The sequence below is a fragment of the Salmo salar genome, chromosome 06 (genome assembly GCF_965601325.2).
Source record: "Salmo salar chromosome 06, fSalSal1, whole genome shotgun sequence".
Taxonomy (NCBI): domain Eukaryota; kingdom Metazoa; phylum Chordata; class Actinopteri; order Salmoniformes; family Salmonidae; genus Salmo; species Salmo salar.
This window is the reverse complement of record NC_138296.1, coordinates 69082554-69095147: the sequence shown is the minus strand read 5'-3', so window position 1 is coordinate 69095147 and position 12594 is coordinate 69082554. Positions and strand designations below refer to the sequence as shown.

Sequence of the window (12594 nt, the reverse complement as noted above, 5' to 3'; positions counted from 1 at the left end):
TCCAGGAAAGCTTTAGTAAACAGACAAATATTCCATCCAATATCCTTAGGTTTATACTGCTCAAGACTTTATTTAGCTCGGTTTCAAATTAAAATATGAACATACAAATAGGTTATCAGTCCAAAGACTTGGAGTCAGTCTCCCTGAGGCCTGCAGCCTGGAGCAGTTTTAATATGGTGAAACTATTCCTTTAAAAATATGTTTTTCAAAAGAAACATTGAACATCTAATAGTCAAATTACAGTATATAAGCAGGTGAGCTGGTTCTAATCTTTTTGGCCATTTTCTGGTGTTTTGTCGTGGAAACCTGAGCGGGTTGAGCATAACATGTCAACCCTGTTACCCAAAGATAGACAGGCTAGAAATTGTAAAAAAAATGTTGTGTGTTAGCTTGCATTCGATTGCAACTTCCTGCTGCACACACCAAGCTTCCATTCCACCTGTCACAAAGGGATTCATGGATGAATTAAGATAAAATCGTCAACCCTGTTACGGTCAACCCTGCTACTTTATTTGGCATTTAATAAGCCCTTACTATAGTCATTTTAACCTGTTGAGATGGGAAACGTGTTTTTTTATAACGTTGAACATGTGCACTTTATGACAGAATGTTTAAATTTGGTGAAATCCAAAGTATTTTTTGACCATGTTACACTTCTCGGACGACCCATTGTGTGACAGCCAGGGACCATTGACCTTAGAACTACTATCTCCATTCTATATAACAGAGCAATGAACGTCAGTATCTGCTGCAGCACAAATGATCGAGGTAACTCCAAACCACCAACACGACACACAGCCATTGTTTTCCACTAGCTCAGCCTGTCGTCTATACAGCCGACTCATTTCAGCCCGGCTACTTTTTCCACTTAAATTAGCTAGGCTACTTTTCAATTCGCTAGTCCAAAAAAACTCCTCCGAGCCCTCTCCCGCTAGAATGAACGATATGCATCTTTTAGCCATCTATTAATAGGACAGGTGCCTGTCAGTCACAAAGTGAGCGATGACAGGGAAACTGCTGGTTTGACAGTCTGCTGTCTGTCCCGCCTCTCGCTACCTGGGTGTGTGCTGTGGTTGCAGTTGAATTTCTTTAAATGGACGGAGAAAGCATGAATTAGCATGTTCCATATTATTTGGGGATGATAGTCAAAATCCTCTTACCCTATTGTTTTCTGGCACTGCAGGGTTTTTCACAATTAACAGATTCCTGTTTGTATCAGGAATGGTCCACCACCCAAAGGACATCCAGCAAACTTGACACAACTGTGTGAAGGAATGGAGTTAACATGGGCCGGCATCCTTGTGGAATGCTTTCGACACCTCGTACAGTCCATGCCCCGAAAATATGAGGCTGTTCTGAGGGCAAAATGGGGTGCAACTCAATATTAGGAAGGTGTTCCTAATGTTTTGTCCACTCAGTGTATGTCTATGGTATTGCATCGGCACTAAAGATCTCATTTGTATTTCTGATATGAAGTCCATCAGGACCTTCCAAATAGTGGCGTTAAAGTGAGTGACTCGTCAGTAGCCTACTGTATTGCATTGGTAAGAGAGCTGTTCATTTGGCTCCCTAATTTGCATACCGGTAGGCTTTTTGGTGATTATCTGCCTATAAGTTATAAAAACATTCAATGAATATGGTGAATCCTCCTCGCTGCAGGAGCAAAAGGTAGGCTAGTGGAGAGAGCCTCACTCTGGTGCAAAATATGATAAAAGAAAACTGATTTAGTTGTTTTAAAAGCTCATTTCAAAGATATTGATATAGGTGTCGACAATGGAGTAGTCAACTGCTGTTTTCTGTGTAGCAAGCCCATATTTAACACCTGCTTCATTCTTCAATCATACCAAGCCCGTGGTTAGTCAGCAGAATCTTACAGGATTCTTTAAAGGCCCAGTGCGGTCAAAATGATATGTTTCCTGTGTTTTATATCATATTGTACAGCTGATGGAACTAACACTGTAAAAGTATGAAAAAAACATCAGTCCATCACTACTGGAGCCACGTTTCTCCCTCTCCCAATGAAAGAGCCTCTGGTCCTGCTACCCCTTGGCCTGCACGTACACCCTGGTCCACATGCCTCTCCTCATCCCCTATCTGTCTGTCAGCCTGCCAGGAAGGTTACTGTGGTCTCTGTTTACACAACTTTATCTAACTTTATCTTCACTCAACACTACACACACCTAACAGGTCCACAGCTGTACCACACATGACTCAGGGACCAGGAGTCCTCACAAGGATAGTAAAACAAGCAGAATTTGGACAAGTGGGGACATTTCGTTGGTCCCCACAAGGAAAAAGGCTATTCTAGGCTTAGAGGTTAGGTTTAGGCTCAGGATTACAATTAGGGTTAGGAGTTAAGGATAGGGTTTTCGTAATACGTTTAGGATTAAATTAAAGGTTATATTTAGGGGTTAGGGAAAGTAGGATTTTCAATGGGAATCAATTGTTTGGTCGCCACAGTAATAGTAAAACAAACGTGTGTGTGTGTGTGTGTGTGTGTGTGTGTGTGTGTGTGGTCGGGGGGTGTCGGAGGCTGCTTTTCCATTAAGAAAGGACGATATAATGCTGCAGGATCGTTCTGTCAATACACATGAATGTGAGCGAGGGAGAGAGGAGAGAGAAAGAGGGTGAGAGATAGAGAAGTGAAGTAATAAGGAGAGATGGAGAGGAGAGAGGCAAACACATACCTGGTCAGTATACAGTCACACAATACCTCCATATAACCTCCATGTAAAAAACTGCCCTTTGCCTCAGCATGACTGGTGTTCTGTGCATTGTATGTATTCCCATAGAGATAAGTACTATTCATATCTAGGTGTATTCCATGGAGGTAAATGAGTTGGCTGTATTCCATTAAACCTCTGTTGTTAACCAAGGACAAATAGCCGCGTTTGACCACTGGGTGGCACAGATACTAAGACCAAGAGGAGGAGATGTGATACAGTATGAACACAAAAGCCCCCCTGTGAAATAACGTCAGCATTAGGGCCATGCATTATTCCTCATCATTTCATCCTTTGATATGTCACACATACCTTAATAGAAAATGTAAGTAAAAGTGAAAGTCACCCAGTAAAATACTACTTGAGTAAAAGTATAAAAGTATCTGGTTTTAAATATACTTAAATACAAGTAAATACTATACATACAATTCCTTATATTAAGCAAACCAGGCAACCCCCCCCCCCCCCCCAAACAATGACCGACAGCTAGGGGCACACCCCAACACTCAGACACCCCAACACTCAGACACACCAACACTCAGACACACCAACACTCAGACATCACAAACACAGTATTTGTGTTTAGTAAGTCCGCCAGATCAGAGGCAGTAGGGATGACAATGCGTTATATGGATAGATGAGTGAGTTGGACCATACTTAAATATATATATATTTCACCTTTATTTAACCAGGTAGGCCAGTTGAGAACAAGTTTTCATTTACAACTGCGACCTGGCCAAGATAAAGCAAAGCAGTGCGACACATACAACAACACAGAGTTACACATGGGATAGACAAACATACAGTCAATAATACATTAGAAAAAATCTATATACAGTGTGTGCAAATGTAGTAAGTTTGGTTGATTACTGTCCTGCCTGAGCATTCGAAATGTAGGGAAAATGTATGGGAGTAAAAAGTACATACAGTGCCTTCAGAAAGTATTCACATCCCTTGACTTGATTAAATTGAGATTTTGTGTCACTGGCATACAAAAATACCCCGTAACGTCAAAGTGGAATTATGTTCTTTTTTTATATTTTTTTTTAATGAAAAGCTGAAACATCTTGACTCAATAACTATTCAACCATTTGTTATGGCAATGTCAAAATGTACTTCAAAATGTATGTAAAGACCTGAAAATTATTGTCTAGCAATGATAATCAACCAATTTGACGGAGCTTGAATAATTTTGAAAGAATAATGGCCAAATGTTGCACAATCCAGGTGTGGAAAGCTCTTAGAGACTTACCCAGAAAGACTCACAGCTGTAATCGCTGCCAAAGGTGCATCTACAAATGATGGACTCAGGGGTGTGAATACTTATGTAAATTAATTATTTCTGTATTTCATTTTCAATACATTTGCAAACATTTCTAAAAACATGTTTTTACTTTGTCGTTATGGGGTATTGTGTGTGGATGGGTTCTAAAAAATAATATTTAATCCATTTTGAATTCAGGCTGTAACAACAAAATGTGGAATAAATGAAGGGGTATGAATACTTTCTGAAGGCACTATATTTTCTTTAGGAATGTAGTGAAGTAAAAGTAAAAGTTATCAAATATAAATGGTAAAGTCAACTACAGATACCCCCCAAAACTACTTAAGTAGTACTTCAAAGTATGTTTACACATAACTTTACACCACGGGGTACCACTGATATGTTCCAACGATCATACTGCAGAATGTTATTTGAATCCTTCCCCAGAGCCCTGTGTGTGTCTGAGTCAGTGTGTCTCTTGATTTTAGGGAGCATGGTGTAGAATGTAAATCAGTGACAACGTGCAGGGTTTCATCAGGTGCATGATAGCTCCGTTCCGTAGCAGTAATACGTCTGTTATATTAACTGTGTGACTGCGTCTCTGTAACAAGAGTCTGAAGCGGTGTGATTCACGCCTCGGACAAAACGCTGTCTGTCTGTGTTGTTCAGTTAGACAAACAGTTTTGGCACCTCATCATTTTCTATTTGCTTCACTGCGTTACCCCACTAGTTCAGGATGAGAGAGACAAGCTGTACTCAGCGTGAAAAAAATATCTGCCTTTTTTGACATTTTGTGTATGTGTGCGAGAGAGGGAGAGTGTGTGTTTGGGGGGCAGTGATGTCATAACTGGAAGAGGGAGCGAGGGGAGGGGAGGCTAGTGGGCTGACTTCTCCCTCGGCATCTCTGCTTCCCCAGCCAGCCAGCCCAGAGTAACACCCAGCCTGCCTCACTGCTAGAGACTACTACACAGTGGGCTCTTCAGAGCACAACACACTCTCACACAAACACACCGGCGAAAACACACACACAGGTGCTCCGGACCAGCTGTCCTTTGTAAAGCGAGCAGTAGATTCCAGCAGTTTTTTTTATCTGTCTGTCTGAACGGTGCAGAGAGGAGTGAGAATGCCTTCACGAAGCCTAGACTGTGATATCTCTGTCCTCATCGCCTGTGTGGTGGACGTTGAGGTGTTCACCAGTCAGGAGGTCAAGGTAGGACAAGATACACATACACACTCTTAGAAGGCAGCACAGAACATACTTCACACACACTTCAGAAGACAGGTTTAGAATTTGAGTTTGTGTTCTATGGGTTTGTCTTTGCTTCTTAAAAAACTATATTCAGCTGTATGCATTCTGTATGTACTCAGCTGTATGCATTCTGTATGTACTCAGCTGTATGCATGCTGTATGTACTCAGCTGTATGCATTCTGTATGTACTCAGCTGTATGCAGAGTTTTGTGCTTTAAGTCTAAGATTGCTGTAAAACTACTCTCAGGTTGTGTCTAAGATGGTGTTGTACAGTACAGTTGTTTTGTCCCATCACCAGATGACTAGAAGATAAGACACCATGTCAATGTAAAGTAGTATTGATCCCATATTCCTAGCACGCAATGACAACATCAAGCTTGTGACTCTACAAACTGGTTTGATGCATTTGCAATTTGTTTTGGTTGTGATGAGTACATATAGAATGCATACAGAATATGGTACCAAATACTTTTGACTACATTGATACACTATAAGTGAATTAGTCCAAATACTTATGATTCTTCACATGGGGGTGACTACTTTAAAGGCATACTGCGATATTTGGGCCATTTTTATGTCTCTGCTTTTTATGTCTCCCGAGTGGCGCAGCGGTCTAAGGCACTGCATTGCAGTGCTAGAGGCGTCACTACAGACCCTGGTTCGATCCCGGGCTCTATCACAACCGGCCGTCATCGTGAGTCCCATAGGGTGGCGCACAATTGGCCCAGCATCGACCAGGTTAGGGGAGGGTTTGGCCAGGGTAGGCTGTCATTGTAAATAAGAATGTGTTCTTAACTGACTTGCCTAGTTAAATAAAAAAAAGAATGAAGGAAGATAGAGGTATTTCCACAAGCCAATGTTAACTAGCGTTAGCACCATGAATGGAAGTCTACAGGTACACTAGCGTATGGAGGGGAGTGTGTACACAACAAAGCTTTGACATATTATGCATATATAGTATTGTCTGTATGCAGTCGGTTTTAATTTTACTTCTAACACAGGGAACTCAGTCGGGGTCTCAACTTACTGTTGAGAGTTCAATTAATAGAATCAACAAGGTGAAATGTTGAAATTTGGTTGTGCATCAGCAGTCACTCGATTAGCACTTGTCAGCGTTTTTGTTGTTGTTGATTGATAAGTTAGTCGAGCGACCAGCTTTCTGACCGGGGTAATTGATCATCATATTATCATATTAAAAACTGCCAACATGGCAAAATTCGTAGAATTGTATGAAATTAGTTATAAAATTGCTAAATCTTCTTTACGCCCCATGGCAAAATGTGTAGAATTGCAGGAAATGAACTTTAAAACTTTTTTTTTTCTCTTCGCTGTCATAAGGTCGGTCATTAAAATATTTTCCACAAGCCATTGCGGCCCCTCAGGATGTGTTCCGTTTTTTTTGTTTTTTGTGGCCCCCACCCCCATCAAAGTTGCTTATCCCTGATCTAACATATCAGCCTTTTTACTATTACTTTGATTTGATATGTGTTGGAAAAGATGATGGTTTTAGGATGAAGTGTGTTGGATTGCACTGCAAGATGCTGCAGCTTTGTTCTCCTTTTGGCACTCTCAACTGTTCATCATTTACTTGCATAAGACACAAACACAAACACTTGTCTGTAAGTGGAGCGTACGTCATCGCACCACACTCACAATCCATTCATAAAACCCCCCTGATGTGCTGCTCCAATGCATCACACCTTGGACAGACTGAATCTCACTGGGGAGCCCGAACTCACACGCACGCACGCACACACACACACACACACACACACACACACACACACACACACACACACACACACACACACACACACACACACACACACACACACACACACACACACACACACACACTAACAGAGATCTGACTACACTACACACATCCTCACACAAATCTACATTATTTACACACAGCTCACAGACTTGGGTCTCTGGGTGAACATATTAATTCTGTGAAAATGGGGATGAAATGTTAAGATTCCATGTACCAAATCTGGGTGAAAAAACAACAGACTGCAGTTATTGGATTACGGTGCATTGACCCAAAAATAGGAAAGGAGGATCTGTCTGAGTAATCATTAATCCTCCCATCACATCCACATGTTTAATGTTTAATTAATCACTGTCTACTGCTCGGCTGCTCTGGTCTGGCTGCCATCCTCTGCACCATCTTCATTCTAGAATATAGAAGATTCTGAAATTTAGACTATCCTCTGATAGAAGATGAGGTAGTGAGAGACTGAAGAGATGAGGTTATGATTTGAGTGATGGTTAACGCTTGGGTGGCGCTAGGTATAATGAATAGCTAATGTTCAGACTTGGTGATTGGTCAGATGGACAGACGAACAGAGAGACTGACGGATGGACAGATAGACAGACATACATTTGTTATAATACATTTTGCCAGGCTTCCATATTCCTGCTGCCACAAAAACGAATGAATATGGAGTGATGTAAGCTGCCCAGTGACGCGAGCCTACCGGATCAGCTAAATGCCTTTTATGCTCACTTCGAGACAAGCAACACTGAAGCATGCATGAGAGCACCAGCTGTTCCAGACGACTGTGTGATCACGCTCTCCGTAGCCAATGTGAGCAAGACCTTTAAACAGGTCAACATTCACAAGGCCGCAGGGCCAGACATATTACCAGGACGTGTACTCAGAGCATGCGCAAGTGTCTTCACTGACATTTTCAACCTCTCCCTGATCGAGTCTGTAATACCTACATGTTTCAAGCAGACCACCATAGTCCCTGTGCCCAAGAAAGCAAAGGTAACCTGCCTAAATGACTGCTACCCTCACGTCGGTAGCCATGAAGTGCTTTGAAAGGCTGGTCATGACTCACATTAAAAACCATCATCCCGGAAACCCTAGACCCGCTCCAATTCGTATACCGCCCCAACAGATCCACAGATGATGCAATCTCAATCACTCTCCACACTGCCCTTTCCCACCTGGACTAAAGGAACACCTATGTGAGAATGCTGTTCATGGACTACAGCTCAGCATTCAACACCATAGTGCCCACAAAGCTCATCACTAAGCTAAGGACCCTGAGACTAAACACCTCCCTCTGCAACTGTCATCCTGGACTTCCTGAAGGGCCGCCCCCAGGTGGTAAGTGTAGGCAACAACACATTTGCCACGCTGATCCTCATCACAGGGGCTCCTCAGGGGTGCATGCTTAGTCCCCTCCTGAACTCCCTGTTCACCTACGACTGCATGGCCAAGCATGACTCCAACATCATCATTAAGCTTGCTGACGGCTTCTACCCCCAAGCCATAAGACTGCTGAATAATTAATAAAATGGCCACCTGGACTATTTGCATTTACCATTGACCCCCCCCCTTTGTTTTTACACTACTGCTACTGTAAACCGGTACCCCCTGACTCCCGAGTGGTGCCGCGGTCTAAGGCACTGCATCTCAGTGCAAGAGGCGTCACTGCAGTCTCTGGTTCGAATCCAGACTGCATCACATCTGGCCGTGATTGGGAGTCCCATAGGGTGGCGCACAATTGGTCCAGCGTCGTCCGGGTTTGGCCAGGGTAGGCTGTCATTGTAAATAAGAATTTGTTCTTAACTGTCTTGCCTAGATAAATACAATTATTGTTATTTTATTGTGTTACTTTTTATTTCAATTTTTTTTACTTTTTAGTTTATTTAGTAAATATTTCCCCAACTCTATTTTCTTAAAACTGCATTGTTGGTTAAGGGCTTGTAAGTAACCATTTCACGGTAAGGTTGTTGTATTCGGCGCATGTGACAAATAAAATGTGATTTGATGATTTGATTTGATTGTGGTTGTGTTTTGCATCTTTTAATGTGTATACAAGAGCATGTTTACAGTCTACAGCCTGACATGTGACTGGTCGATGGTGTTGTTGACCATGACCACTCTCTCCCTCCTCTTCCTAATTTTTCTCCCTTTCTCTCCTTCCTCTCTCTCTCCCTCTCTCCCCTACATGTGTATGTTTATAATGAGTTGTTTTGACACTGCCCTTGAATAACTGGGTTAAAGTGACTGGCTCCTGAACAATATATGGTGTTTTCAGGCTGATGTTTATTGGTGTGTTGTTTGGGATAATGTCCTGTGGGTGAATGAGCACAAACACTATATTCCTAACAGTAAACACTATCATTACTGAAGTAATTGCTGTGGAAACTTATGACGGTATGTGAGGTCATGACATGGCAGGGATTTGGGTTAATAACTGTGTAGATTTGGGTTGGAGTGCAGGTCAGGTTCACTGGCAGGGTAGAACTGTCTGATTTAACAACATGGTTATGAGGATGCCACCATTTCTGTTTGTTCCTCTCTTGATCAAACTATTCCTATGATGCCAAGAGGTGCATTCAACATCATTCCAATTCAGCCAGTGTATGAAGAATACCTTTGATTTCAAGCATTCATATCGGTGTCTTTTTGAATATACAGTACACTAGGTTGTGTCACGTATTCCGTATTGCTCATTCCGTGCAACAGTTCCGGAGGTCTACATCACCGGCCTCTAGGCATCACTGAACTGTCTCATTACGCACACCTGATTCCAGTTCCCCGATTAGTAATTGTATATACTGTATGTGCCGTCTGTTCACCATTGGCTGGCCGGTTATTGTTCCCATGTCTGTTGGTCTGTCAGTACCTGTGCTTTGTTATTTCGGCTTTCGCGCTGGGTGTATTGTGCACTTGTTATTACGGGTCTTGTCCCGTGTATTGTTGTGCATTGTTATTACAGGTCCCGCCCCGTGTAGTGTATTGCGGGTCTCATCCCGTGTATTTATTAGAGGTTTTACCTCGCTATTTTGTTTGGGTTATATCCCTGTGTTTTTGTATACGTGTTAGTTTTGGGCTTCGTCCCCGTGCCTTTTCATGGCATGTTGTATATTTTGGGTGGAGTATTAAACCCCCCTATTACGAATTCCTGCACCTGTCTCCAATCATGTATACAACGTGGCAGAGTAACCGACCCTAAATGGAGACAGCGGGAATGGCCCGTCTGCCGCTGCTGCAACTGGCCGTCCGACGCAGCCGCACCTTCGGCAGCTACAACTAGTCCGTCCAACACCGCCACGACTTCAGCAGCTGCAACTGCCCTGTCCGACGCCGCTGCAACTGGTCCGTCCGACGCAGCCGCAACTTCGGCAGCTGCAACTGGCCCGTCCGACACCGCCACAACTTCGGCAGCTGCAACTGGCCCGTCCGACAACGCAACTTCGGCAGCTGCAACTGGCCCTGACCGACCCGCACCTCGTTCCTGTGGTCGTCCCCGAGGCCGGTGTCGTTCCGCTGCACCTTTCTGTGCACCAGTTCCCGGAGGTCAACGTCACCGGCCTCTAGGCGTCACTGTACTGTCTCATTACGCACACCTGATTCCAATTTCTCTGATTAGTAATTGTATATATGTGCCCTCTGTTCACCATTGTCTTGTCGGTTAGTGTTCCCATGTCCGTTGGTCTGTAAGAACCAACGCTGGAGATGAGAAGCAGGTACGGAGAGTGAACATTTAATATAGCACAGACATGGAACAGGACAGGAAGACAGGACAGGAAGAGTGTCAGAACCGGGAAACAAAACGACAAACGACAATTAATGCTGAAGCGGGGAACAGACAGATATAGGGTAGGTAATGACACGGGTGATTGAGTCCAGGTGAGTGCAATGAATCGCTGATGCGCGTGACGAGAGAAGCAGGTGTGCGTAATGATGGTGGCAGGAGTGCGTAGTGCTGGACAGCCTGGTGGGAGAGCACCAGGGAGGGAGAGCTGGAGCAGGCGTGACAGGTTGTTGTTTCTGATCTACCACCATGATAGATGAAGCAACTGTCCAGCAGTGATAACATGGCAGTTCTTTACAGTGCCCCATCGTGTGCATTTTTAGGGCTGTCCCCGACGAAAAAAATCTTGGTTGACCTAGAGTCGTCTGTTATTTCGACCAATTGATTGTTTGAAATTTTAAAACATGTATGTTTCATATATATAAAGGGAAATGAAAGGGAAAGGGGGATACCTAGTCAGTTGTACAACTGAATGCCTTCAACTGAAATGTGTCTTCTGCATTTAACCCAACCCCTCTGAATCACAGAGGTGCGGGGGGCTGCCTTAATCGACATCCACGTGTTCGGCGCCCGGGGAACAGTGGGTTAACTGCCTTGCTCAGGGACAGAACGACAGATTTTTACCTTGTCTCAGACAAATCAACTAAACTCAGAAAAAAAGAAACTGAACAAGTTCCACAGACATGTGACTAACAGAAATGGAATAATGTGCACCTGAACAAAGGGGGGTTCAAAATCAAAAGTAACAGTCAGTATCTGGTGTGGCCACCAGCTGCATGTTACCCCACTCTTCCACCAAGGCATCTGCAAGTTCCCGGACATTTCTGGGGGGAATGGCCCTAGCCCTCACCCTCCGATCCAACAGGTCCCAGATGTGCTTAATGGGATTGAGATCCGGGCTCGTCGCTGGCCATGGCAGAACATTGACATTCCTGTCTTGCAGGAAATTATGCACAGAACGAGCAGTATGGCTGGTGGCATTGTCATGCTGGAGGGTCATGTCAGGATGAGCCTGCAAGAAGGGTACCACATGAGGGAGGAGGATGTCTTCCCTGTAATGCACAGCGTTGAGATTGCCTGCAATGACAACAAGCTCAGTCCAATGATGCTGTGACACATTGCCCCAGACCATGACGGACCCTCCACCTCCAAATCGATCCCGCTCCAGAGTACAGGCCATGGTGTAACGCTCATTCCCTCGACGATAAATGCGAATCCGACCATCACCCGTGGTGAGAAAAAAACACGACTCGTCAGTGAAGAGCACTTTTTTCCAGTCCTGTCTGGTCCAGCAACGGTGGGTTTGTGCCCATAGGCAACGTTGTTGCCGGTGATGTCTGGTGAGGACCTGCCTTACAACAGGCCTACAAGCCCTCAGTCCAGCCTCTCTCAGCCTATTGCGGACAGTCTGAGCACTGATGGAGGGATTGTGTGTTCCTGGTGTAACTCGGGCAGTTGTTGTTGCCATTCTGTACCTGTCCCGCAGGTGTGATGTACCGATCCTGTGCAGGTGTTGTTACATGTGGTCTGCCACTGCGAGGACAATCAGCTGTCTGTCCTGTCTCCCTGTAGCGCTGTCTTAGGAGTCTCACAGTACGGACATTGCAATTTATTGCCCTGGTCACATCTGCAATCCTCATGCCTCCTTGCAGCATGCCTAAGGCACGTTCACGCAGATGAGCAGGGACCCTGGGCATCTTTCTTTTGGTGTTTTTCAGAGTCAGTAGAAAGGCCTCTTTGGTGTCCTAAGTTTTCATAACTGTGACCTTAATTGCCTACCGTCTATAAGCTGTTAG

General features: G+C 44.1%; 1 protein-coding gene across 2 annotated transcripts in view; it reads left to right on the top strand.

Moving 5' to 3' along the window:
• The window catches only part of LOC106607852 (calcipressin-2), a 140890-nt gene that overhangs the window by 71879 nt on the left and 56417 nt on the right, over positions 1–12594 (top strand). Inside the window, exon 1 of one of the 2 annotated variants that reach the window (XM_014205284.3) lies at positions 4855–5197. The exons of the other annotated variant lie outside the window; for it this stretch is intronic. Within the exon in view, the coding sequence (XP_014060759.1) occupies positions 5111–5197 (87 nt within the window). The 5' untranslated portion in view covers positions 4855–5110. Of the gene's footprint in view, positions 1–4854; positions 5198–12594 lie in introns of those variants that run through there. 2 annotated transcript variants of the gene reach the window in all.